The sequence below is a fragment of the Canis aureus genome, chromosome 37, assembly GCF_053574225.1.
Source record: "Canis aureus isolate CA01 chromosome 37, VMU_Caureus_v.1.0, whole genome shotgun sequence".
Classification (NCBI taxonomy): Eukaryota; Metazoa; Chordata; class Mammalia; order Carnivora; family Canidae; genus Canis; species Canis aureus.
The window spans coordinates 7,808,041-7,835,093 of record NC_135647.1 but is presented as its reverse complement, the minus strand read 5'-3'; the positions used below and the strand labels follow the sequence as shown (position 1 = coordinate 7,835,093).

General features: G+C 44.9%; 1 protein-coding gene across 1 annotated transcript in view; it reads right to left on the bottom strand.

Annotated features, from left to right (window-relative positions):
• The window catches only part of MBOAT1 (membrane bound glycerophospholipid O-acyltransferase 1), a 113,661-nt gene extending 89,720 nt beyond the window's left edge, over positions 1-23,941 (bottom strand). Inside the window, exon 1 of the mRNA XM_077886397.1 lies at positions 23,792-23,941. Coding sequence (XP_077742523.1) covers positions 23,792-23,887 — 96 coding nt within the window. The 5' untranslated portion in view covers positions 23,888-23,941. The remainder of the gene's footprint in view (positions 1-23,791) is intronic.
• Between the last annotated feature and the right edge of the window lie 3,112 nt (positions 23,942-27,053).

Below are 27,053 nucleotides of genomic sequence, written 5' to 3'. Positions count from 1 at the left end.
CATGGCTCCTTTAGCAATTCCCTTACTGATGGATATATAGCAGGAGCTTGCAGTTTCTCATTATTGCTCCAGTGAGCATCCCCACCCACGTCTGCTTGTGCACATTTGGAAATATTGAGACGTGAAATTGCTGTGTCAACCCATGCACATTTTTAAATTTTTGTGGATTTTGCCAAAAGCTGTCCTTCAAAGTGGCTCTACCAATTTACACATGGAGAGGAGCTGGTTCTCCACACAGGTGCAGCTGTCTCACAAAAGCGCATGGATATGTGTGGCCAAGTGGCGACACCCACTTTCCTCTAGTACTTCCCTTTGGGCATGAACAAGAAGATACTCCTATCACAAAGCTAAATCCCCTCCACCAAAACAACAAAAACAAAAAAACTCCCCAAATTTTGTGGCAATTCATCTGTACATACTCAAACCATCCTGTGTTAAATGAACTGCTTAGAACAATCCAGCCATATCTCTGCCAAGACCTTCAGGTACAGCCCACCCCCTACCATCACCTGACCCCAATTCCCTACTTCTCCCCCTCCTCTCTCCACCCTCCTACTCCCATCCTTGGACACACATGGTGGACTAGATATCTGCCTCTATGCTACTAGCTCTGTACTACTTATATGTACCTATTATTTTAATTGTCACATGTAACTGCAATTATTTGTTTGTGTGCCTGTATTCCAGTTAGGCTTGAGTTCCCTATAGGCAAGGAACAAGTTTTATTCATCTCTGTAAACCTATTACCTAGGACAGTGCCCAACACAAGAGGGTTAGTAACTTGCCCAAGGTTTCCCAGGCAGTTAATAAACAGCTGTGTCTGACTCCCTGACTTTATCTACTACTTGACATCAATAAACTCTGAGGAGGAAGGAAATGGGGGTAGGAGGGTTGGAATTTGCTGAAAGCTTCAGCACCTGCAGGGATTCCATTCATTCTGCAGGTACTCGATCTTCACCTCACCCCTCTCGGCCTCCTGAATAAGAATCTATAGATTTTCAGTATGATTACAGACATCATCAGTCTTTCTAGATTTACACAAAAGTAAAACCATACAGTATTTGTCTTTGTCTGATTCATCTTATCTAGCATAATATCCTCAAGGTTCATCCATGTTGCTACAAATAGCAGGCTTTCCTTTCCTTTTTTGGCTGAACAACATTCCACTGTTGTGTGTGTGTGTATATGTGTGTGTATCACATTTTCTTTATCCATTCATCCATCAATGGGCACTTAGATTGTTTCCACATCTTAGCTATTATGAACAATGCTGTAATGAATATGGACTGTGAAGATAACTCTTTAAAAGAGTGATTTCATTTCCTCTGTGTATATACTCAGAGGAGAAATTGCTGGATCATAGGGTAGTTCTATTTTTAGTTTTTTTAAGGATCCTCCATGCTGCTGTCCACAGTGGCTACACCAGCACATGGTCCATCTTCAATGGTGCTTCTGGTATACCATCCCCACTCTCCTAAGCACTTAAAAACTCAAGTGCCCTCATTTTCATCATCCTTCCTAAAACCCAAGGTGAGGGAATGAGAAACAGAAAAAGAGGTTGAGAAAGAGAAAAGAAAAGAAAAGAAAAGAAAAGAAAAGAAAAGAAAAGAAAAGAAAAGAAAAGAAAAGAAAAGAAAGAAAAGAAAAGAAAAGAAAAGAAAAGAAAAGAAAAGAAAAGAAAAGAAAGAAAAGAGAAGAAAGTTTAGTGCACACTCTTTCCTGCCTGACCACTGGTCTGAATCTGGAGTCAAAGATACCAGCCTGAACTGCCACGGCTTTGAGGCAGTACACTGGGACAGCCCTTGGAGAAGTAGCACAAACAGGAATATTCTATCAAAGGTACATCTCAGACAACGTAAAGGGATTTAAACTCTAACTGGGTCTGAGACTTAAGAAAACCACACGAGAAAAAAAGCCATCTACTTTTGAAAGTAAATAAACCAGAAATTCAGAAAAAAACACAGAGCCTTGAGTTATTCCCCAAGATCAATTTCTAGTTAACTGAACAAGTTCCACATTCTGACATGTGGAAAGCTTTAGGCAAAACCTGCAGCCTGTAAACATGGCTATAAAACTATTATTTACCAAGTTGTTTGGAACCATGTACTTCAAATTTAAACATCTTAGAGATAAAAATAACCTCTGTTTATTCCTCTGAAACATCTCTGACCATCACAATTTGCTCATTTCAGATATTAACATAAAGTCCTCCCAAGGACATAAGAGCAAATTCCTAAGCTGTCTGGAATGTTTAAAAACCTGAAACTCCATTTACAGTAAGCATTTAATTCAAAGGTCCAGCCTTCTTACCATGGATACATCTTACTAATTCCAAAGACATGAACAAAGTAGTAAGCCTGCCATACTGGAAAGCACATGAACCCAGTTCTGCCACTAGCTAGTTGGATGTCCTTGGGCAAGTAATCTAATTTCAGTAAGCCTGGATCTTGCTGTCAAATGAGGAAGGAAATAAGATTTATTGTTAGGCTAATCCAGAAAATTTCATAACAAGACATATGTAACATATTTTGCAAAAGTATCTAAATGGCTGTTCCACACACACTTAATGGGAAATGTTCTTTGGGGTGGTCTCTACTGTGGTCCCACAGAACACCCTTTCTTCCTCCCACTTTCCCTGTGAAAACAGTTCCAAATTCCTATTTTTACAAATTTAAAATAGTTTACAAAACCAGAAGAGATCCAGCAATCTCTATCTCTAACAAAGAGGAGTAGGAAAGAGTCACATAACTAAGAGCGACTTCTGGATTAATTAATACGAAAGAGTCATTTCCATTGGTCAGGTCAAGAAAGGAAGAAAATTAACAGAACACTGGTTTTCTCCCTATGTTTGAAAGTAAAATGCGAACACCATATGAAGCGTGAGTAAGAAGCAACCCTGTGAAGAGCACTCAGAGAAAAAGGACTGAGGGGCAGTCAGAGAGGCCTTGGAGTTGAGGAAGAACAAGACATGGTAGGCTGAGAACAATGAACAAACACACACCTGCACATACAGAAGCTGCTCAGCCTGAGAAATACCACGTTGCCTGATTACCATGGTAGACTTGAAATTCCCAAGTGAGCAAAAATTTAGTTAGAACAAGTCCCTCAAGGAGTCAATGCTCAGACAAGCAAACTTTCACACTATACTCAGTATTTATGGTTTGGAAAGTCATGCTTCCTCTTAAAGGCCATCAGCATGTCCCAGGCAGCTCTTGAAGGGTACACTGATTCTTTAAATTCCTAAGAGTCTTAGACTGGGACTTCTTAGGAAATTCAGACTCAGAAAGATCAGGGGTAGGTCCCAGGCATCCCTATGTTTAAAGAGACGCCCAAGTAATTCCGATGGTGACCACTGTTTGGGAATGAGTGCTGTAAACCACAAATACTGTGAACTGCCCTAGAATGCCTTAAGCCTTTAGGATGCCCTACGTCTTTGGGACACGGAGCCCATTCTACCTTTTTGATGGCTTCTGTCCACTTCACTCTTTCTGAACAATAAATACTGATAAGTTAGGGTTTTTTAAAGACTATTTATTTTTTTTAAGATTTTATTTACTTATTCATGAGAGACACAAAAAGAGAGAGAGGCAAAGACATAGGCAGAGAGAGAAGCAGGCTCCCTGCAGGGAGCCCAATGTGGGACTCGATCCCGGGACTCCAGGATCATGCCCTGGGCTAAAGGCAGACGCTCAACTGCTCAACGGTTGAGCCACCCAGGCGTCCCTATTTATGTATTAGAGAAAGAGAATGTGTGAGGAGCAGAGAGAGAGAATCCTCAAGCTGACTCCCTGCTGAGCGTGGAGCCTGTCGCAGGGCTCAATCCCAGGATTCCAAGATCATGACCTGAGCTGAAGGCAGACGCTTAACTGATGAGCCACCCAGGAGCCCCTGGTAACTTACTTTTCATATTTTTACCCAAAAACCAAAGCCAGAGCTATTCAGCAGGAGCACCCCTCCTTCCCATCTCCACCGTGAAGTAAGTCAGGCCCAATCCCACTCTCCTGGGTGGAGAAGGGACCTTCTGTCAGTGTCCTCAGCTGGCCTAGTGTTCTCAGATTTAATCTACTGTATACCACCATGTCTGTCAGCTTCTTCTCCCCAGGTTTCAGCTTCACCGCTATCTTCAAACATGGACAATTCCCATCTTAAAAAACAAACACCAAACTCCCCCTTGATCCTTCCTGCCATTATGTCTTGTCTCTCTTCCAAAGTCACCAGACTGCTCTCATGAGTGGTCTACACATATGTCCATTTCCTCCCACCTGAGGACCCTGCAACACCCCTCCCATCATCACCCAACCCCAAACTACTAGTCTAAATTACCTTTCCTAGGAACACCTGGGTGGCTCAGTAGTTGAGTGTCTGCCTTCAGTGCAGGGCATGATCCCAGGGTCCTAAGATCAAGTCCCACATAGGGCTCCCCGCAGGGAGCCTGCTTTTCCCTCTGCCTATGTCTCTGCCTGTGTCTCTCATGAATAAATAAAACCTTTTAAAAATAAAAAATAAATAAATTACCTTTTCTAATCTGCCCTTCCTGGCTCCTCTATGCATGCTCAGTGGAAATGCTGGCCAAGGCAAGTCTCTGTGACCTCAGCTTACACCATGCCACCAAGGTCATGCCTTTTCCTGGCTTCCTCTGCCTTCAGATGCTGGTGCTCTCCAAACCTCCATCTTCCCAGCTCTGATCACTCACAGCTCACTTTCCCCCAAAGACATCTCATTTTTGAAAGTCTGCTCTCTTTTTTTTTTTTTTTCTGCTCTCCTCTTAATGTGGCCCAAAGCAGAAGTCACATTGTTTCGCTTTCCTGTCAAACAGTCCCATTCACCCAGATACTCAGAACTCTAAGTGTGTAAGAACTCCACCTTCTTTGTCTCCTGACACCTTTTTCTGCAACCCTATGGGCTTCAGAACTGTGATAGCCCCAAAGCAACCACCACACCAACTTATTTTGCACAACTACTTCATTCCTTTAGGTCTTGAAGCTCTTTCCTTTTAAAGTTTTTAAATGCCAAATGCTATGTTTAAAAAAAAAAAGAGAGAGATGTAAAAATTTACAAGTTTCCTTGGCCCTCCCCAATCATCTGGATGACTGTTGAGAAGGTCAAGGTCACTGTGACCACTAGCTACATTTTGGTAACTATCATTCCAGAACTGGAGAGAGAGAGAGAGAGAGAGAGAGAGAGAGAGAGAGAAAGTATTTTGATTTTTTTTATTTAAATGAGACATGGGATCATAATATACACATTGTTCAGCAACTTGCTTTTATTCAATGTGATGGACATCTTCAAATCTGCCTTTATTCCAATGCCTGTATATGGTTCCATAGCTTGAAAATACTATGATTTAATCCAACTATTCATTTACTGCTTAACATTTACAGATCCTGTGACCTTTAAATGCCCGCCAAGAAAGGCTGCTCCTTAAGCCACTGTCAGTTAGTCAATTAACACTAAAACCAGAATCACATAGAGTGGCAGCTGGATAAGCAACAGGACTCAGGGCACGCAGGTAGGGACATGGGGAAGGAAGGGCATAGCTCCTGATGATGAGTCATCTTACAGCCTCTGCTTGAATACTGCCAGGGATGGCGGACTCATGAACACCAACGCTCTTCTTTCATCTACACAACTCTCATTAATAAGGAACTTTATGATGAATTGAAACCTAAAGTTTCTGTCCCATGAGTTTAATTTTGTTGAGGACACAATTATATTCTTCAAATATCTGAAAACTGCAATCATATAAGGCTTTTAAGTTAAACACATCTTTCTCCTTTATCTATCCTCGTATGAACCAGGTACAAGGCTCATCTTCCTTCAGCTACACCTCAGTTTTCCAGTGTTCTTAAACTGGAACAGTTCTTAAACTGACACCCAGCACTAAAAACCAGGGCAGAGGGGTTGTGACTCCAACAGCACAGAGTGGACTGTGGCCACCTACCCTTGCAGAGCATCACCTGCTATGGACAGGAGAGCAAAACATGTTCCCCAGGTCATGGTACCCCTGCACAAGTCAAATGGGGCAACTGCAAAACTTCTTTGTAGTCTAGTTCATTCCCAGATTTTCCAAATATTCACCTAATCATTCCCACTTTGAGGCTGCATTTCATACCCTTAGACATAAAATACAAGAGTGGATAGGAGTCTAGGGTTGGAACTCAAAATTCCTAGGTTGAAATCCTGGTTGTACTGCTGACCAGCCACGGGATCTCACCCAAGTCACATATTTGTTCCCAGTTTTTCATGGGGGTATATGATTTACCAACAGGGTTGTTGTGTGGCTTACTTGAGATAATTCGTGCAGAGTGTGTATTTAGCACAGTATATAGGAAGCACTCATTGTAAAAAGCTTTACATATAGCTAGATTTGCACTATGACTGGAAGCTGGAATGAGAAATATTGCCATATGATAGAGTAAGTATACCTATGACCCATACCTCCTCAGGGCTTAAGTTGTATTTTCCTTTGTTTTTTTTTTTTTTTTTTTAAGATTTTATTTACTTATTCATGAGAGACACACAGAGAGAGAGAGAGAGAGAGAGAGGCAGAAACACAGGCAGAGGGAGAAGCAGGCTCCATGGAGGGAGCCTGATGTGAGACTCGATCCCGGGACTCCAGGATCACACCCTGGGCCTAAGGCAGGCACTCAACCACTGAGCCACTCAGACGCCCCCGTATTTTCCTTTCATCCCAAGAAATCAAAGTTGTGTCTTTTATATACCCAAATGTCTGGTAAATAAGTAAAAAACTATGCCTTGGTGTCTGCTTTAGAAGACAGTTGATTTTCCTAATATTCCCACATGCAAAGCCACCCTGGTGGTTAGGAACACACCCAAACTAACAACCCCAGGTTTCAGTTGATAAGTAATGTTTACCTGATAAAAAGGTTCTTTCACACTTCCTAGGTACACGAAACCTACTCACCTATCAGCTTAGATCTCCACCTTCCCATTTCACTATGGTCAAAAAGAAAAAAAAAAAAAAGCTTTCCTTCCACCTGTCGTCCACATCTTCACTTAATCCTTCTGCCCCATCTTTTCTGCCTTGGAGTATCCAAATTCCTTCCTCCTCTAGCATCTGCAAAGTCCAATGTTTTCTTCCTGTTCATCAGATACTAGCTGAACCCACCCACACCCACCTCACTGAAGTGCTAACATTTTTCTCTATTAGCTTCAAAAGAGGGACTGAGCGGGCAATGAGGAAATGACAGCAAATGTCATTTGGTGGGATCCCTGGGTGGCGCAGCGGTTTGGTGCCTGCCTTTGGCCCAGGGCGCGATCCTGGAGACCCGGGATCGAATCCCACATCAGGCTCCCAGTGCATGGGGTCTGCTTCTCCCTCTGCCTATGTCTCTCTCTCTCTCTCTCTCTCTCTCTCTCTGTGTGACTATCATAAATAAATAAATTTTTAAAAAATGTCATTTGGTGTCTGCTAACACCTTCCCCAGGGATCACCTACCTCATCTGATATTCACAACAATCCCTTACCGTAGGCATGATTAGCAGTTTCTCAGACTTTCCTTGTGTTTGATGACCTTGACAGTTTGAGGAGTACTAGTCTGATACTTTGTAGACTCCCTCAACTGGGATTTGTCTAATGTTTTTCTCATAATTAGATAAGGGTTATGGGCTTTGGAAAGAAAGATGACAGAAGTGTTACTTTCCCCACACCATACGAAGGGTAACGCACTACCAATATAATTATCACTGATATTGGTCTTCGTCACTTGACGGAGGTCAGACTTACTAAGTTCTTGCACTGTCCAACTATTGTCCCCCACCTTCCGTTTCCAAACTATTCTCTTTGGAAGGAAGTCATGATGCACAGCCCACATTCATGGAGTGGAAAGTTATACTACCCCTCCCCTGAGGGAAGAGTATTATTTGGAATTCGTCTGCAAGGAAATTTGTCTATTTTCCCCATTTATTTACTTATTTATTTATATCACTGTGAACTCCTTGATGTTTATTTTATACTTTGGCTTATAATCTGTAGATTATAGATCTATAATCTATACTTTTATAATCTAAGGCTTCTTTACTCCGTTGCTCAAATATTTCCAGTTCTAGCCATTCCAAGCTCTTTTTGGGTGGGCTCCTGTGTCGATTTGAAACATTCTCATCACTAGGAGCTTTTGTTTTTGTTTTTATTTATTTTGTTTTGGAGAAAGGTATTAGAAACCAAGATCTGGGTACAGGTGTACTCACTGCTAGTGGATTGTCACTCCAGCAGAACCTTTGAGCTGACAGCAAAAGAAAATAGGTGTATATACCAACTCTTGAGTATACACACATATTAAAACATTCCAAAATGGAAATCATCTATGTTTGTTAAGCTAAACATGAGCTCATACTGACATGCTTGATCATTTTCATGCACAACTGAACTAGTGAGAAAGTAAACAAATTCCTCCGAAGCCAGAAATGCAAAAAAGCAGAAATCAGACATGTAAGCTGGCATGTCCTCCAGAGAGTCCAGAGCTTAGGCCCTAGAAACAAAGCAGGCTGAGAAAAGACAAAACTGGAGACTCTGCATAAAGTGAAGACATGTCTTGAAGCCAGGACTGGTCTTAAACTCCTAAAAGGCAACCCCTCACTAGGGAAAATTGTTCTTCCCACAGCCAAGACAGTGGAATGTGTGTTTATATGGGCTGTGACTCTCAGTGGAGAGACAAAATGTACAAAGACACCCCTGAGAATGAGAGCTTGGAGGCCTAAATTTATATGCCCTGTATGACCACAAAAAAAAAAAAAAAAAAAAAAAAAAATTCCAAAGCAGAAAATGTACTTTAAGTGAGCTTGGGAGTGCTCCCAGGTGCCCTGGCAGAGGGAAACCCAAATTTGCTTAAAAGGTTTGTGCTTTAGATCCAGGTCTCAAAATATCTCCACAGTTTAAGTACAACAGAGCATGAACACCCAGTCAAAAACCACCAAGACCTTTGAAAATTAAAAAAAAAAGAATCACAAAAACATACATTATATGACTCCATATATAGGATAGGAAACAGCCAGGATAAGTCAATTTACAGAGAAAGAATGTAGGTTAGTGGTTGCCAGGGCCTGGACAGAGGGAGAAAAAGAGAAGTAGGATTTGGGAAGAAGTGGGAACTGCTAACGATATGGGGATTTCTTTGGGGCAGGAGGGACACAAATGTTCCAAAATTAGATTGTGACAATGGGCACAGAACTCTGTGACTATACTAGAAAACATTTTGAACTGTACACACTGTAAATGGGTGACTTGTAACATACAGGATCCTGGGATAAAAGAGCACAGTAGTGGAAAAATTGGTAAAATTAAAAAAGTCTGGAATTTATTTAACAGTTAATATAATATATCCATGTTGATTTTTTCAGTTTTGACAAATGTACTATGGTAATGTAAGATGCTGCCATTGGGGAAAACTGGCTGAGGCATATACAAAAACTCCTTGTACTACCATTACAACTCTTCCATAAATCTAAAATTACTCCAAAACAAAAAGTTTAAAAAAAATCTTTTTACCAAAACCTGTGATCCATCTATGATAAAGCAAAGGGCACTCTTTGAAAGATGTGCAAGTCATTTCCTAAAATACTGTGGAGACCCTTGGTATTTTCACTTGAGCTTATGAGGGCTAACTACAAAATAACACAACAAAGGAGCTCTCCACAGAAGCCATCATGTTTAAGGCCTTCTTGGGGAAATGAGATGCATTAGTGATGCACCCCACCTAAGGTTCTTAACCAGCATTTGAAGGTCTTCACTGATGGCCACTCCTTGCTCTATGGCTTTTGCTATCCTTAGGGGTTTTTTTGGGTTTTTGTTGTTGTTGTTGTTGTTGTTTTACTCAAAGTTATTTCCTCTCATTTAGCAATCTTCACATAATTGTGAAGCTAAGTTGTTCTGATGACCATTTTCATTGCCTTTTCCTAACACTCAAATTCTTCTGGAAACTTTGCAACAGAGGACTAAAGTGAGACACATATTACTCTAGTAAATGTTTCAGGGTTGCCAAGCATACAAGATCTGATTCTCCAGCTCTCATAAAAACTCGTGAATGATCAATTTCTAAATAGTTTTATCGCTCCCTACCTGCCTTCAAATTCTCTCTGTGATTCCACCTAGCTAAGATGCACACTTACAATTCAGTATTCATTAGTATGCAGAAATTGAGCCTCACCCTAAATCTTAATAAAATGATTATTTTTAGACTACAACCACATTTTGCCCTTCTTTTAAACTAAGATAACAGAACCAGCCATCAAACAAAGATATGTCTAAAGACACTCAAATACTTGAATAGAAAGATAAAAACCACATAAGTCAACTTAAGTTTTGCAATTTAGTAAAGCTAACTATAAAATTGAGGTAATTGTTAACTCCATGAGGCTGAGATTGCGAAAATACTTTTGTAAACTCCATCTCCAGGTGATATGGAAATAGAGTTCAGAGCAAATGGTCAAGAAGAATTCCTGGGACATTTTCAGTGTAAAAAAAGTGGTTTTATTAAAGTGCGGAGACAGGACTGACAGGCAGAGAAAGCTGCATTGGGGTTGTGACAGGTGACTCATTATATACTTTCAAGTTGGGAGGGGGTGAGTGACAGTACAAACCTCCACGGTATTTTGGAAACAAGCTTCCCAGGACCTTGAGGGGGCTAGCTATCCTTAGGAAAAGGTCATTCATTACTGTCTAGTAAAACCTTAGTCATGAGACCCTTTAGATGTATATCAGTGGGCCATATGCTTGCAGGATAACTGCTAACCTATATCTTGGTGGGGGGCAGGGAATGCCCCTCCCTGTCCACTGCCTAAATTTACATTGGAAAGTACAGCTGGTATCAGGAAGACAGCTGTTAACAGACTCCTCTTTACCTAAGAAATTCATTGCATCCAGGGCAACCTTTGTTTTCCAAACATCTCCTCACCTTTCTGCTAATGGTCTTCCTCCTCTTTGTATCTCCAGACCTTACCCCTCTCCTTAGCTCAGGATGTCATAGAGGCTTCCTGTCATAGAGGCCTGCCATTGGAATCTCCATGTTTGCATGGACTCCCTACACATACACTATTAAATTTGATTTTTTCCTGTTAATCAGTCTCATGTCAGTTTGATTCTTGGTTCAGATAGACAGACTCAGAAGGACATAGAAAATGTCTTCCACGCCAACAGAGGAGAAAGAAGAAAATTTCAGAACCCCAAATGTTAACTCACTTCAGCCAATATGCACCAAAATGCACGCATTTCACTTACAGAAATAAGATAGTAAAAAACATATGTACATTCCTTTTAGAAACATCCACTAAAAAATGGAAAATAAAGAACCTTGGTTGGTGGGCTTTACCCTCAAAAAGTGTTTCTTTGTGATATAGAACCAAGCCTTCCTTGCTACTATTGAGGATTCTGCAATCACAAAATTTTAGAGCTAAGTAGGTTCCCAGAAGATGGGCATACTAAGAGGTCTGGAGAAGCACAGCGACACCAGGCTGGTTAGAGATAGAGCCATTTTCATCTCTGGGACTCAAGGATCGTGGAGATCTTTCAGATTCTCATGTTTCAGTCTAGATGTACTTCTCTCCATCTGAGGGGAAACTGGAAACAAACCCCAATCTCTCTCCCCACCACAAGTGCTATTGGATGGGGGCGGGGTGGGGGGGGAGCATCAGTGCTCTCCATTGTTAAAAAGGAGAGAGCATGCCCAAATTGGAGTCACTTGTGCTAAGCCCCAATCGGCAAAGACTTAATACCTAAACTAATTGTAGTTTCACCTCCCCGGGAATGTAAACTTTAACCAATCAACTTGGAATCACTGGCTCACAGCACTGTTGAGATAATCCCTCCCCAGGGACCCTTCTGATTCTCCTGAGGAAGGGGACTTTGCCTGAAATAATGCATTCTTTGCTAATAATTTCCTTTTTCCACCCCCTCTCTGCATTTAAAAATCTTTCCTTTCCTTCAGCTTGGCAGAGCTCCTTTCTGTTACTAGATGAGATGCTGTCTGATTCATGAAACGTTGAATAAAGCCAACTTGATCTTTATATTCATTCAGTTGAAATTTTGTTGTTTATTACTACAGTCCTTGGGAATGAGAACGGAGGAGGCGGTGCCAATGTGGGAAGACCCCTCCCCAACCTCCTCACCCAGCACCAACAGCACCATCAGCCTTTGCTAAGGGACAAGGCAGTTCCTGGAAGCAAAGAAACAGAACTCTCAGAAAAAGCAGAAAGGAAGTCAAATGTCACAAGAGTCAGAACTCTTGTATATACAGATATGAATCGCTCCCTAAGAGACCACTGTTAAGTTAAAAAAAAAAAAAAGGCAAGGAGTGGAAGAACTGTACACTATCAGAAAAACAGACGAAAAGATTCTGTGCACATGTATGCAAAGCCTGCCTCTGAAAGGATGTCACTGGCTGCCAGTGGGGAGGGGATCCAGACAGCTGCAAAGGAGAAGAGGGGATCCTTCATTATCTTCTCTTTTCTGTGATTTTCATAATAAGCATATAAGTTATGTCATCAGAAAACTGATTTTTACTGTACTTATACAAAATAAAAAGCACAAAATTCATTAGTTAAAAATAATTTTTAAGATTTAAACAAATAGATAAATAAATTTAAATAAAAACAAAGAGTAAAATATAATGCCAGGGGAAAAAAAGTTTTAACCCTGTGACATTCACAGTTAAACCACTTCATGGAATTTCACAAAACGACTTTTGAATTTAGCCACTTCCTTGAGGCCTTAGCAACCTCTGGCTGAATACCTTTGCATTCAGAAGATGGATGGGGCACAGGGGATGCTGAGGGATGGGGGTGGGGGGGAGGGGGAACACAAACCAATCTTTTTCATTTGAATTCCTTGTTTGAAGGAAGCAGTTAGAACCACCTGAACAAAAAGTGTTCAAAGGTACCCCTGCTCTTTTGTAAATGAGACTAGAACCTGAGCTCTGTGCTGTCGTTTGGTAAAAATACCTGAGAATGGAATATTGGTAATAATCAGAGGGTTGGGAAATCCCCAGCAGTATCAGCCCAGAAATCTGAATTCAACACTTAAAACTGCTTTGATGCTGCTGTGGACTTTCCAAACCCTACTTCAAATCAGACTGGTATTACTAACACATAAAAGACGAACATCTCACAAGTGCAGAAAGCTGTAAGCAGAGTCCCACCACTACAAGGGACCAGGGGCACATCTTTTGGATAAACTAAAAAAACACAAACGGGTTAATGAGCTCATCGAGTGGTAGATGGTCAACGTTTGTGAGCCCAAAGGGACAGCGGTCTTTCAATAAAGCACATTTTTAACCGATATAAATGATGTGATATTACTTTTCCCACTGACTACACTGATGTTGGTGAAACTGCTAGAAATGGCCATTAATAAGACTGTAGAAAGTTTCCCCTTTATCTTGTTTACCAAAAAGGTTGACTTACTTAAAATAGAAAGCTTCTGGAAAGCACACAACCAAGTACTGTTATTAAATTACACATTCTGAATTCCTGCTACAAAACATATTTCTAGATTGGATCTCCTTAGAGTCTTTTTCAAGAAATCTTTCTTGATAAATGCAATTCGGAGGCCGTGCTGCAAAACTCTTGGAAGTTCTTGGGTATATGGCACCATTTACCCATGGGACTTGACCACAGGCTGCTAAAGGAAACTTCCCCGTGTTGTTCAAACAAATCTGAGAAAACTGGCCCCAAACTGACATTAGTATCTGCATCTATCACTCCAAAGAATGCATACATCAACCCCACATGATGAAAATGGGAATGGAGAAGTTTATATTTAAACAAGCCAAGCCTAACATCCAACTATCAGCAGCCGGCTGGGCCTTCTGTTAACTTTTCAATCAGAAATTAGGCCTATCAATCTGAAATGCAGGTTCCAAATAACAATATGCAGACCTAACCAGTTGGTAAAATGAACAGGCGCCCAAGTTTAACTTAACTTACTCCTTCACTCCGATACAAGAATGTAAATAAAATCCCACTTCAACAGACAGTTTATTAAGTTCCTACACAGCACCAAGCACACCACCGGTGACTAAGATCCATGCTCGGTCACTGCCCACAAACAAGGTGTATCTTTTCTACAGCTGAGTCTCAGCACTTTTGCTCAAACAGCTTCTGCTTCCTGGAATAGGCTGCCCATCCCACCTGGCTCCCGCCCAGCACATTCCCCTTCTCCTCCTCCTAAAGCAGCAACTCCCAGGAAGTCCCCACTACCCCACCCAGATCCGCCCAGTTCCCTGGGGAAGTGGCAGGTACACACACTCCCTGAAGCATGAAGCTCACTGTATCCTAAGGGTTTACAAAGAATATGGTCATTTAGGGGTGCCTGGGTGGCTCAGTCGGTTGAGCCTCTGCCTTCAGCTTGGTCATGGTCTCAGGGTCCTGGGATGGAACCCCGCATCATCACATCATCAGGCTCCCTGCTAAGCTTTTCCCTCTCCCACTACTGTTCCCCCTGCTTGTTCTCTCTCTCTCTCTCTCTCTCTCTCTCTCTCCCTGTCAAAAAAAATGGATGAACTCTTAAGAGGAAGGGCAGGCAGGCCTCCCAGAGTCAGGCAAGGCAGAAAGACCAATAAATATGGAAAACATAAGGTAATATCCGCAATGTGGTATGCACAGTGCTGTGGAGAGGCAGAAAAAAAAAAGAAGGGACCCATTTGGCCCTGGAGCCAAGGGAGACAGCAACATAAGGGTTACAGAGAGCAGGAAGAGATGGGATAGGAAACAAGAATGGGGAAGAACAAGGCTCAGAGGGAAGGAAGGGTGTGGTTGGAAAGCTGGCAGGTGCAAAAGGCACAGAGCATTTGAGGTCTAGGATATCAACAGTCCGCTGGGGGACAGCACAGGGAAGTAAGTGGTGGGTGCCCTGCAATACAGTGCCTAGGAGCACAGCTGTCACAGGTCCTGGGTTCAAGTCCCGCCTCTGCCCCCACCCCCAGGACTACAGGCAGTTACACCCTGTAGGCCCACTGTTTAAATGGAAGTATCTGGCATAGCTTTCAGTGTTGTCATACCAGTTAAATGATATAATCCTCACAGAGAAGCTGACTGAATGCCTGACAGCACAAGCATTCACTATACAGAGCTGTTGGTGTCGTTAAGCCAGAAATGTAAACCGAGGCGAGGTTGTGAAGACCGACCTCTTGTTCCAGGAAGCACATGGCCACAGCTGCACTCTCTCTGCCTCCCTTCAGTGACTGTCCAGTTAAGCCACCAGATTGCAACATCCAGCAACACTTTCCAGTGGGGCCAGCCCAACTCCTGGACTCACCCAGAGTCCCCTCGAATGGAGACTGCTCATCCTACTGCTCTGTGTGCACAAGCTCCTGCGGGATCTGGACAGAGGGATGGCCCTAACTCCACCAGCCCTGTCCTCTCAATTCTATGGAGTTTGTGATTTAGTCCTCATAATCTTGCCCTCAACACATCTTACCCTTTGATATTCCCTGTTTCTGCAAGCTGCCCTCTACCTCTGGAAAGCAACCTCCTCTGAACCGCAAAGGAATTTTCCACCACATTTATGCGCAACCCCAGGAAAGACCATAGTGTTTGGGGTTGGTCACTGGGCACCCAGTGACAAGCAGAGCAGGACTCCGGGACCCCAGGGAGCCACCCCTGCCTCCCCAGAAGCCTGCCATCCACCCTGACCCTCATGCCCAGCCACCAGGCCCTCCTTGTCAACTTGCAGCCACATGCCACTCCTGACTTCCTCATCCCCCATGACTCATCACCCCACCTCAGCCCTCCTCCCCACTGTTGACCTCCTCACAGCCCTCCCTCCACTCTACCCTAAACCCCACCCCAAACCCCCGAGGTGCCCTTCCCAGCTCTCTTCCTTCCCTCAGAGGCTTGGTGGAGAACTGCCTGCCTCCAGGCACTTGCCTGCGCCTTGTATCGCCACAACAGGCAAGTAGAGAGAAGGATGTCACTGCCCTTCCAAATCCCCCTCTGCTGCCTTACTTAGGTCATTTTCCTTCCACCTCCCTTAAATAAAACCTGTGCTCCATCCAGACTCTCTCTCACAGGGCGAGGCGGACAGAGCAGGTGCTTGAGTGCCTGAGGGCAAGCAGTGCCTTCTCCCTCTGGCTTCACACACCCAGAACCTACTAGAAGGTTTCGCTCTTGCAGTGGCTCCAGCTCACATCCCCGAGTTCACCTGCTGCAATCTCTTGGGAGGAAGTGTGCGAAATCTCCCAGTACCCTGCCACTCCGGGCTAAACCCAACTGTCACCCCTCCTCCCACATGCACACCCAGATTTTTGTCACTGCCAAGAGAAGCTTCGCTAGGAATCTTCCACAGCACCGTGCAGGCCCGGCTACCCTCCCCTTCCTCTACACCTGCTCCTCAGAGTCCCTCCAAGCTCTGGCTGTTTCCCTTCTCATCCCCATCACTTCCAAGTACTTGTCAGCGTCTTTCAACACCCTTCCTTCTTCACTTTTCAGCAACCTTCCCTGCAAAGGTCCACCGGTTTTACTTTTGCTCCTACAAGGAGCCCCTGAAAGAGAAAAATCACAAATTGGCACAAACTCGTGCCGCTAAAAATTTGCGATTTTCAGAGGGTTGGTTACGCTCAGCAACCCGTTACACGGACCCTGGACGGCTCTTCCTCTGCCGCCCTACAGACAATGCTACACCCACCTCAGACCCCCATGCGTCCTCCATCCCTGCATCCTGCAGCCAGGAGTCCTGCACCACATCACAAAATGTCACAAAATGAAAATCTTTTCACAACTTAAGCCCCCTGGGGCCTTCCCTTTGATGGCACCAGTGGCCCTAAAATTCAGTAGGCCAGAGAATCCCCTGGGGAGCCCCCATACCCTCACATTTGGATTCACCAGTTTGGGCCAAATCCCAGAAACATGCATGGCAGCGGATTCTCACAATAGTCCACGCATCAAACCTGAAGTTCTTCTCTAGCAAAGGTCTGCAAAGTCCAGGCCTCCAGCCAGATCCAGCCCACTGCCTATTTTTGTATGGCCTACCTGCTAAAAATATACATGTGTGTGTGTTTTATTTTTTAAGGGTTGAAAATAATCACAAAAAGAAAATTGCCTGATGGATTTAAAATTATATGAAACTCTGATGTGATGTGCACTGGATGTCATATGCAATTGATAAATCACTAAATTCTACCCCTGAAACTACTATTACACTATATGTCAACTAATCCGAATTTAAATAATTTTTTAAATATATATTATATAAATATATGTATATATATATTATATATATATATATAACTCAAATTTCAGAAGTGTCCATTAATGAAGTTTCATAAGAATACAGCTGCAGCCAATTATTTACATATTACCTATGGATGCTTTCATGCAATGTCAGAGTTGAGTAGCTGTTGACAGGCTGCAGGGCCAGTGCAACCTAAAATATTTACTGTCTGGCCCTCTACAGAAAAGGTTTGCAGACCCCTGGCCTGCAGGATGAAATGCACACACTCCACCAGAGCCCTTCGGCTTCCTCCTGATGGGACTCCTGCTCTCTTCCCTGGCCCAGACCCCGCAGGCTGCACACAGCAGCCCACCACCCACCTCAGTGGGCTCTCAGTTCCCAGAACAATGCACAAATTCACTCATCCGCTCCTCTGAATTGTTCTTTCTACACACCGTGCCTGATAAATGCCCCTTCATCATCTTGCAAGACCCAGTTTGTGTGCCCCCTCACCAGCGAGAGGCTCTCTCACAAGCGTAGCTCAGTACCCCCCAATAAAAGCAGAATAGATCTTTCCCTTCCTTCTGCTTCCTCTATGCCTGATTAATTTGCATCCCAGTTAGCTGTGTGCAGCAGTGGTTCACAGACTTTGGCGGGGTTCACTAAACCAACCCCCGGGGCAGCAGATGAGGCACTAGACAGAGGATGACCATTTCTAACTAGCGTCCGGGCTGCTACTGCTGGCCCAGGCACTACGCGTGAGCAACAACTGGTGTATCTGTCCCTGCCTCACCCAGCAAGACTTTGAGGATGGGCCCTATTTTATTCCTGTTTAAATCATCACAACCTAACGCTCCCCAAGGAATTCTTGAGGAGCACCACAGAAACTCAATACTTGTTTGCAGCCTAATCCAATTACTTTTCTCCTGCTAGCCAATCATTTTCAAAATCAGACAATGAAGGGGAGATTCTACTGGGCTTATGTTCTATGGCCTGCCATATGCCCAACCCATCCTGAAGTGGGATGAACTGGAAAGCCCCAAGGCAAAGAGCAGATTGTTCAAGTCAGAAACCCAAGGGTACAGCCTGGAGGCAGCATCAACGGAAGGGTCCAGTTAGGCAAAGAACCCTTCCCTCTACAAAGGCTGATCTGCTGTCCCTAAAAACGAGCTTTAAGGGCAGCCCCGGTGGCTCAGCGGTTTACCGCCGCCTTTGGCCCAGGGTGTGATCCTGCAGACCCGGAATCGAGTACCATGTTGGGCTCCCTGCATGGGACTCGATTCTGCCTGTGTCTCTGCATTTCTCTCTCTCTCTCTCTCTCTCATGAATAGATAAATAAATAATTTTAAAATATTTTTAAATAAATATATAAATAAATAAACAATAAAAACCAGCTTTAAGTATATTGAAGTTTGATAATGCACATCATTACCACTGGCACATGTGTTACTAATGATACATATTTATTAAGTACCTACTATGTCCTTGGAATACAAGGAGGGATAAAATCTCTACTTCAAGGAGACTTTAAATGAGTTTGAAATTCAGCATACAAACACAGCAAGATAATTAACAATCCAAGGTCATGTTTACCAAGTGTCAAAAGTAAACCTGTCAAAGCTAAATAGTAAATTCTACAGGAATCCAACAAGTCCTGTGGTTTTCCCTTCTCTGTTCCACCAGAGCACCACCTACAAACTTCTGCTAGCACCTGCACAAGTCGGTGAGTACCCACTACTTATTCATTATATGGGGCCTTTGTCTCCTCTGATGGTCTACAAGCTCTTCCAAAACAGGGACTTGGATTTTTCTGATCCTTGTATTTCTACTACCTGGCCAGGTTCATGGCACTAAGAGCATTAAATAAATATTTAATTGATTGAATAATGAGGGTGGAACATGAGCTGAGCTTTTAGCCAAGGGCAAGATTTAGGTAGGAAGAAACACGAAGGGGCAGCCCGGGTGGCTCAGCAGTTTAGCGCCGCCTTCAGTCCGGGGCATGATTCCAGAGACCCAGGATCGAGTCGCAAGTCAGGCTCCCTGCGTGGAGCCTGCTTCTCCCTCTGCCTGTGTCTCTGCCTCTCTCTTTCTCTCTGTGTCTTTCATGAATAAATAAATAAAATCTTTAAAATAAATACTAATTTCCTTAAAAAAAAAAAAAAAAGAAGAAGAAGAAACATGAAGGTTGGGCTTTCTAAGGATGGACAAAGGAGCCAACCACTGACCAAAAGGTCTAGGCAATTAAAGAAACCATGAGGTCAGAGGCCCCAATGGAATCATCAAAACTCACTACTGGTATCACCATTAGTGAAGAATGACAGGTCTTGAGAGCTGGTCTTCGTTCACCCAGCCTTTCAAACTGTAATACAAGCTTGCATTAATTGTCCTCAATCTTTGCTGCTTTAATCTCAAAATCATTTCCTGAGTTCTTATGTCCTGGTCTGTTTTTCCCTTGCTCCTTTTTCTGATCAGGTTGCGGGGGAAAAAATGAGACCCAGACAAGGAATCCTAATTCAACAATGAATTGATACTTTATGCGAAAAAACAAAAGTTCAGGGTGCCGGTGGGTAAAAACAGCCTTGGCACCCAGAGCTTCCCCCACCCCATTTCAACTGGAAATTCCTTAAAGCCAGCAAACTGGCTTCCACAACTGGCTTTCTCAGCTTCCACAACTCCTAGTATATGACCACATACCACGTAAATTAAGAACGTCAGCAATATGCATCCATCTCCATCTCCGTGGCTAAATCAGTCTTGCAAACTTCCTAAGTGATGGTTAAAGGCAGATGGTGACACAAACCACAACCAAAACCAGCTCGAGAGGGCATGAGCTGATGGCTTAAACAATAAGACAAAACACATCCTTTGTTCCCTGATTCACTCTAAAAGGGAAAGAAAAGTGCTTACCTCATTTATCCTGGGTAAGTGAAGCTTTATATCTGAATAATCCTACTAGTGGCCAGAACTCCGTACTTGCTAGAGATACAGGAACCTGCTGTTTTAGAAATGCAACTTCCAACAAACTCATCTGTGAGGCACCTGTGGGGGTTCCTATGTCATCCTTCATTTCCCACACTCTGCATCTGAATTCTGTGCTCTACTCACTTCTAATTAAATAAGATGATCTTACAGTTAACATCTTTAGGAAGATGTCAGACTAGTAAAATCCTTGGAAATTAAAACCATAGACTTTTCCTCACAATCACACACAAGCTTCTACCAGGAGTTAACAGAACAGACAAACAGAAGAGGCAAATGAAAAATAAGAAAAGGGTTCTTCACTCACGTAGCAGAATGCTCAGTGGACATTTCAGTTTTTGCAAATAATAAACTACTTGACATGGGGACACCCAGAAGCCAAACACATCCTCAGAAGTGCATTCCATTCATAAATTACAAATATAGGAGCACCTGGGCGGCTCAGTGGTTGAGCATCTGCCTTTGGCTCAGGTCCTAATCCTGGGGTCCTGGGATGGAGTCCTGCATCAGGCTCCCCGCAGGGAGCCTGCTTCTCCCTCTGCCTATGTCTCTGTCTCTCTCTGTGTCTCTCATGAATAAATAAAATCTTTTTAAAAAATTACAAATATACACATGAAATGTTAAGATGGGCGAGAAAAGATTCAATGCCTTCAAGTGGCATGTGAAGAGCTACTTGAGTAACCTGAAGTACATGTGTCATCATGTTTAGCATATCGAAGGCCAGGAACAAGTCACTCTTTAATGGGACAGAAGCAAACATTTATTAAGGACTGTGCTCTTGTCCTTGGATTGTCCTCCAGATCTGGCTCTATCTTTCTCTTCCAAGTTCTGTGCTGGGGGGTGGCACGGGGTGGGGTGGAGCCCCTACAGACTGCATCACCAGGACACCCCAGGCCAGCCACACTTGGGTGGGGTCTGACCACCAAGAGAGAACAGGCAAGAGCTGGAAGGGCTGCAGATGAAGAGGAGAAGCACTGAGGTTCTCTCTCTGCTTCCCACCTACATCCCAGAAGGGCCTGGATGCAGCTCTCACTGGGCCATGGCAACAGCACATCTTCCCCTGTCCTCTTGCTAGTCCAGGTTTTGGTATCTGAACGCCCCCTAAATTCTGCCTACATCCATCCCTCTAGTTCATTAAAGCTTCTTCATTGCAACCTGTTGAGTTAAATTATTTTTCCTGCTGGGGCCCTGCCTGAGTGCAGAACCTTTCTGATGTCGGGCATTTTCTATCTACCTAAAATTCCTAAACTCCAAAATGTAGATCTGATTTTACCCATGAGGACACTGGGGCTCTTAGAGGCCAGTGGTCACAGAAGCAGTCACCAAAGAAGTTTGCTGGCAGAGCAGGTCAAGTCTGACATCTAAGACTTTAAAAGGCCTTGAAAGTGTGAGGGGAAAAAAACACACCAAGCTTCCAAATTCTCAAGCCACAATTTAGCCTCAAACCACATTACTTATGGTTTGGGATTTGCCCCAGGCCTTAAATAAACAAGCAGGGTCATTGCCCTAGACTTGCTTCTTCTACCAAAAGCCACTCAGATGTGACCCTGTGGGAGGGTGCTGGGACCACCCTAAGATCCACAAGATAACAGGGCTCCTTCCTTGCCCATTGCTCATATCTGTCCTTCAATTTATTCCAGAAATTCCTTTCTCCCAGCCTTAAACATCCTTAAGGCTCTTTGATTTTTTTTTATAAATTATTTGTTTTTATTTATTCATGAGAGACACAGAGAGAGGCAGAGACATAGGCAGAGGGAGAAGTAGGCTCCCTTGTAGGGAGCCTGATGAGGGGACCCAACCCTTGCACCCGGGATCACGCCCTGAGCCAAAGGCAGACGCCCAACCGCTGAGCCACCCAGGCATCCCATTTCTTTATAAATTAAAAACAGGGTCCCTGAGACAGAAATCCAGAAGATTGGGGATGGAGGTGGATGCAGTGAAGAAAGTACTCAATAACATCGTACTAGCACTTCCCAGTTGTAACTTGTCAAGGTCTCCTAACTATCCCTTTCCACGCAAAAAGCCTCCCTGGACTCCTCTCTCCAGCAATGCCAAATAACTTAAAACAGAAACTGCAATTAAAATAAATTCTGATGGGGGTGGGGCTGGGGCTGAAGGGGTAAGTACAAAACACACTCCCCTTAAGGAAATTCAGCTGGGAGTTACAGTAATTTCAGGACAAAAGAATTCGCTAGCCTCTCCACCTCTGCCCCAGTCCCTGGGTCTCTCTCATCCTCACTACAAATTACAAAAGCACCAGTTAGCATCTGGTACCTCTCCCAATGTGTTAACTTTCTGGATTTTCAACTGATGAGAAGGCAACTACCAGGAGGAGGTGGAGCTCTGAATCAGATCCTTGGAGGGAGCCAGGTGGATGGGTGGCTTAGTAAACAGTATCTGAGTAAGGCAAACAGCCAGATCTCACTTCCTCATTGCAGAAGGAATGTGAGTGGTGAAGGCAGCAGGTATACTCCCATTTGGGGGGAAAAAAGATCACTAGTAAAAAGCAAAGAAAGAAACCTGGAGCAAAACTCAGTATGATACCGAAAAGGAATGTAATGGGCCCTCCTCCACCACTCCCCATTCCACGAAGTCAACACGTATTTATTGACTCACTATGAAATACACAGCAGCACTAGCTTGCAGCACCTAAAGAGAAAAGAAAATGAGTAAGACAGCCTCAACCCTCAGGCAGGTTTCATGTTCAGGAATTACTGTTCTTTACTGTCATTCTCAGTTTTAATAGGAGCAGACAATTCCTGGACGGTCCAAGTACCTTCCACGAGCCTCTCTTCTCACACTAATGTAACTCACCCAGGAGCCTGGGACCTCAAGGATAAACCCACTGAATAAAGTAAAGCCCCTCAGGAAACCACAGGGTCCTTGTGTAATTCCTCCCTGTGGACGTCATACGTGGTACAAAATAACTGTCACCCTGATGTGACACTGGTTTCACCGCCCAAGTCTAAAACCCAGGTCCCCCTGTTCAAGAGCTACAGGCTACCGCCTACAGAGTCATCAGGCTTATCTTTTAAATAGAGATGTCTAGGGGCGCCTGGGTGGCTCCATTGGTTAAGCATCTGTCTCCGGCTCAGGTCAGGCTCAGATCCTGATCGTGGGGTCCTGGGATCGAGTCCCCGCATGGGCTCCCTGCTCCGCGGGCCGCGGGGAGCCTGCTTCTCCCTCTGCACCCGCTGCTCCTGCTCTCTCGCTGTCTCCTCTCTGTCTCTCTCTCTCAAATAAACAAACACTAAAAAAAAGGGGGGGGGGAAAGTAGAGATATTTAAATTAAAAATAATAAAGACTCGACCACGCTGATAGAAAAAACACTTGATTTATCTATCAAAATACTTTAGAACCTGGTTACAGGAAACGAGGCAACCCAAAACCTCAAAGAGAAAAAAAAAAAAAGCTCATTTGAACCTGTCTGCCAGTTTTGTTGTTGTTTTTTTTTTTTTTTTTTTTTTCTTCTACACTTGCAGGACAAAAACATCAAGCCGGGCGGGGGGGGGGGGGAAGCAAAAAAAAAAAAAAAAAAAGCCCACCTGTGGAGCGTGTGCAGCGGTGAAACCCGCTCTGGGGCGGGGAGGAGCGTCGGGGGCGCAGGGGTCCCGCGCCCGCCCCCGCCCGCCCCCGCCCCGGCCGCGCGCTTACCTGGTCCAGCGGGAGGCCCAGGAGCTCGCTGAGCGCGTGCAGGCAGGTGGAGCCCGTGGTGCGCTGCGAGCGGCTGGACGGCGGCCGCTCTGCCATCCCGCATCTTCGGGAGGCGGCTGCCCCCGCCCGCCCGCCCGCCCGCCCCGCTCGCCGTGCCCCAGCCGAGGGCCCGCGCGCCGCCGCCTCCCTCCCGGGGACGAGCCACCAGGCCGGGGCCGCGACGGCCGCGAAGTCCCGGGGCGCAGACCTGGCGCGGGCTCCGCGGCCCCGGGGCGCAGCGGGGGGGGATGGGGGCCGCGGCCGGGCGCGCTCGGCTTCCCGCTGCCCTCCTCTCGCCGCTCATTGGCCGAGCCGCGGGACGGCCCCGGGGGGGGAGAGGGGGAGGAGGAGGAGGAGGAGGAGGAGGGAAAGTGGGGAAGCGCCGCCCGGCCCGCCCAGCCCTGCGGGAGCCCGCGCCGCGGGGCCGGGGTGAGCTGCTGCAGCGGGGCCTGCGGCCTGGGCCGTCCCCTTCCTCCTCCCGGGCCCGCGGGCCTGCCCCCCCGTGCCCCCCAGCCCCGGTGCCCGCAGCTCCTCAGCGCTCTCCTTCCCAGCCCCTCCCTGGAGGCGTCGCCCAGAGGGTTAACGTGCGGCGGCTGCACCCACGCTCCCTCTCTTCACCCTCCTCTGAGCAAGACGTGGTTTCCTGCACCCCGATCCGCGTCACCCCAGAAAGGCAGAGCGCGGCTGGCTGGCTTCTGATCACTTCCTCCCATCCCTCCGGATTGAGATTGTTTGACCTCTGGACGAAACGGGTGCACGGGTGCATCCCGATACACTCTTTTCAGTGCGCGGGTTCTCAAAGGGGAAGCGCTTGCTCTCTGTCCCCAGGCGCAGACAAATGTATCACCGGCACTCGGGAGAACTGTTTCACTTGATCCGTGGGTTTCCAGAGTCATGAGAGTCTTGCAGATTCTTCCCAGGAATTGCTGTGTGCCCGCTGATGAAGAAAGCTTTCAGGAAAGTAGTGCCCTGAACTGATGGGCAGAAGACCAGGGGAAAGGGAGCCCACGGGAGCCCGCAGGATTCGTGGGAAAACCGAGCCCAAAGCTTTTGCATCAGCAGTTTACCTGGGAGATGTTACTGAACCGAGGAGAATCCAAAGAGGTGGGCAGTGACGTCCAGGCAGACCTTATATGGTGATCAGTGTGGCCTCTGGCTTCACATGCACTTGCAGGCCTGCCAGATACTGGTAACAACTTCCCCTCCACAGCCCAGCATGCAGTTTTGCCTTCTGGAGGCGTTCCATCACCAAGGGGCTGCCCTGAATTTTACATCACCAGGCCAGAATCCCTCAACCAATGTTCCCTCACCAATGGAAGGAAAGGAAAGGAAAAAGGAAAAAGGAAAGGGAAAAGAAAAGAAAGAGAAAGAGAGAAAAGAAAAGAAAAGAAAAGAAAAGAAAAGAAAAGAAAAGAAAAGAAAAGGTCCCTACTCCCACTGCCGGTCCCCATGGAGCTGTTCTAGGAGGCCACCAACAGCGGATGACAATCTCTGCTTGACCCTTACCACACCCACATTCACACTCACACAGGCATAGGATTGCCCATCAGCTAGGCTAAGACAGGCTCATGAGATCTCACATAGTTCTGAAAACTGAGGAGAACTGAAGCAGTGCTCCTCTTACCTGGAGCAGAATGGCAGCCAAGTGAAACGTCTGAGGGCAGGAGGGGCTTGAAATCATTGCGTGGGGAAAAAAACTAAGGCACCTATATGGCAGACAGTTAAGCATGTGACTCTTGGTTCCGGCTCAGGCTTGGGTCCTGATCTCAAGGTTGTGTGACCTCAAGGTGGACCTCTAGCTCCACGCTCAGCACCATCTGCTTGGGATTTTCTCTCCCTCTGTTCCTCCTCTCCATGCTTAGGCTCACACTCGCATTCTCTCACTCTCTCCCTCTCTCTCTCTTTCAAAAAATCAGCACTTAGATGTGAACTCCCAGGAAAAGTAGGCCAACTTGGGGGCGAATTCATGAAGGAAGTACTCAACCACTCAGAATCTTCTACAAACAAATCTATGCTCTTCAGACACACACACACACACAAAAATGGTCTTCACATTGTCATAGATGTGAAAAGAGAAGAATAGCCCTCCACAGATTTCCTTCTGCTCAATAAAACAGGTTCCAATCTTCTTTAAAATTTTCCCTTTAGGGACTCCTCAGTGGCTCAGCAGTTGGGCTTTGGCTCAGAGTGTGATCCTGGACTCCCTAGATTGAGTCCCACATCAGGTTCCCTGCATGGAGCCTGCTTCTCCCTCTACCTATGTCTCTGCCTCTCTCTCGCTCTGTGTCTCTCATTAATAAATAAATTAAATCTTTGAAATAAAATAAAATAAATAAATAAATAAAATTTCCCCTTTATTTTTTTTTTTAATTTTCCCTTTAAAACAAAGTAACTACGCTTAGATCCTGAAAACAAAATGTCAGAGAACTTAAATCTTAATAGTTCTGTCCTGTTGATACTATAGTACAATTAATGCTAAAAAGAACTGTCAGATGGGGCACCTGGGTGGCTCAGTGGCTAATTGTCTGCCTTTGGCTCAGGTCACTATCCTGCATGAGGCTCCCCACAGGGAGCCTGCTTCTCCCTCTGCCTATGCCTCTGCCTCTCTCTGTGTGTCTCTCATGAATAAATAAATAAAATCTTTTTTAAAAATCTAAAAAAGGAAAAGAACTATCAGATGGTACAATATCCAGCGAATGAAACAGTTCCACTACAGATTAATTAAATGGGCTTCTGAAGGATGGGCTAGGATTCTAAGGTCCATAAGAACTCCACCATGGACACATCACTCTCTTTTCCTTCACATTTATCTCTGTTCACATCCCTTGTCAACTGTAGATTCATAATAATTATTATTATATAGTAGCTATAACTTTACAAGAGTTGTTCCAATAGCCCATGAGGTAGTTACTATAATTTCTATTCTATAGATCAGAAAACTGGAGTTTAGAAAGTTAAGTATCATGGTTGGTTTGGGGGGTGAAGACAAAGCATATCTGATTCCAGAGCCTGGGTTCTCAGTCATTATGCCACATTGCCTCCTCTAAAACAAAGCATTTCTCTATCAAAAGACCCACTCACACATGTGACACGGGCCTATCATTCCTGTGGACGGGAATTACATTTATTGTTCAAAAATGAGGTGGCAGCGGTGATGCTACAGGCGCTCTGTCTTGCCTGTTTTCTTTTTCATTCTTCTTCCTTTTAAGTAAGCTCCACACCC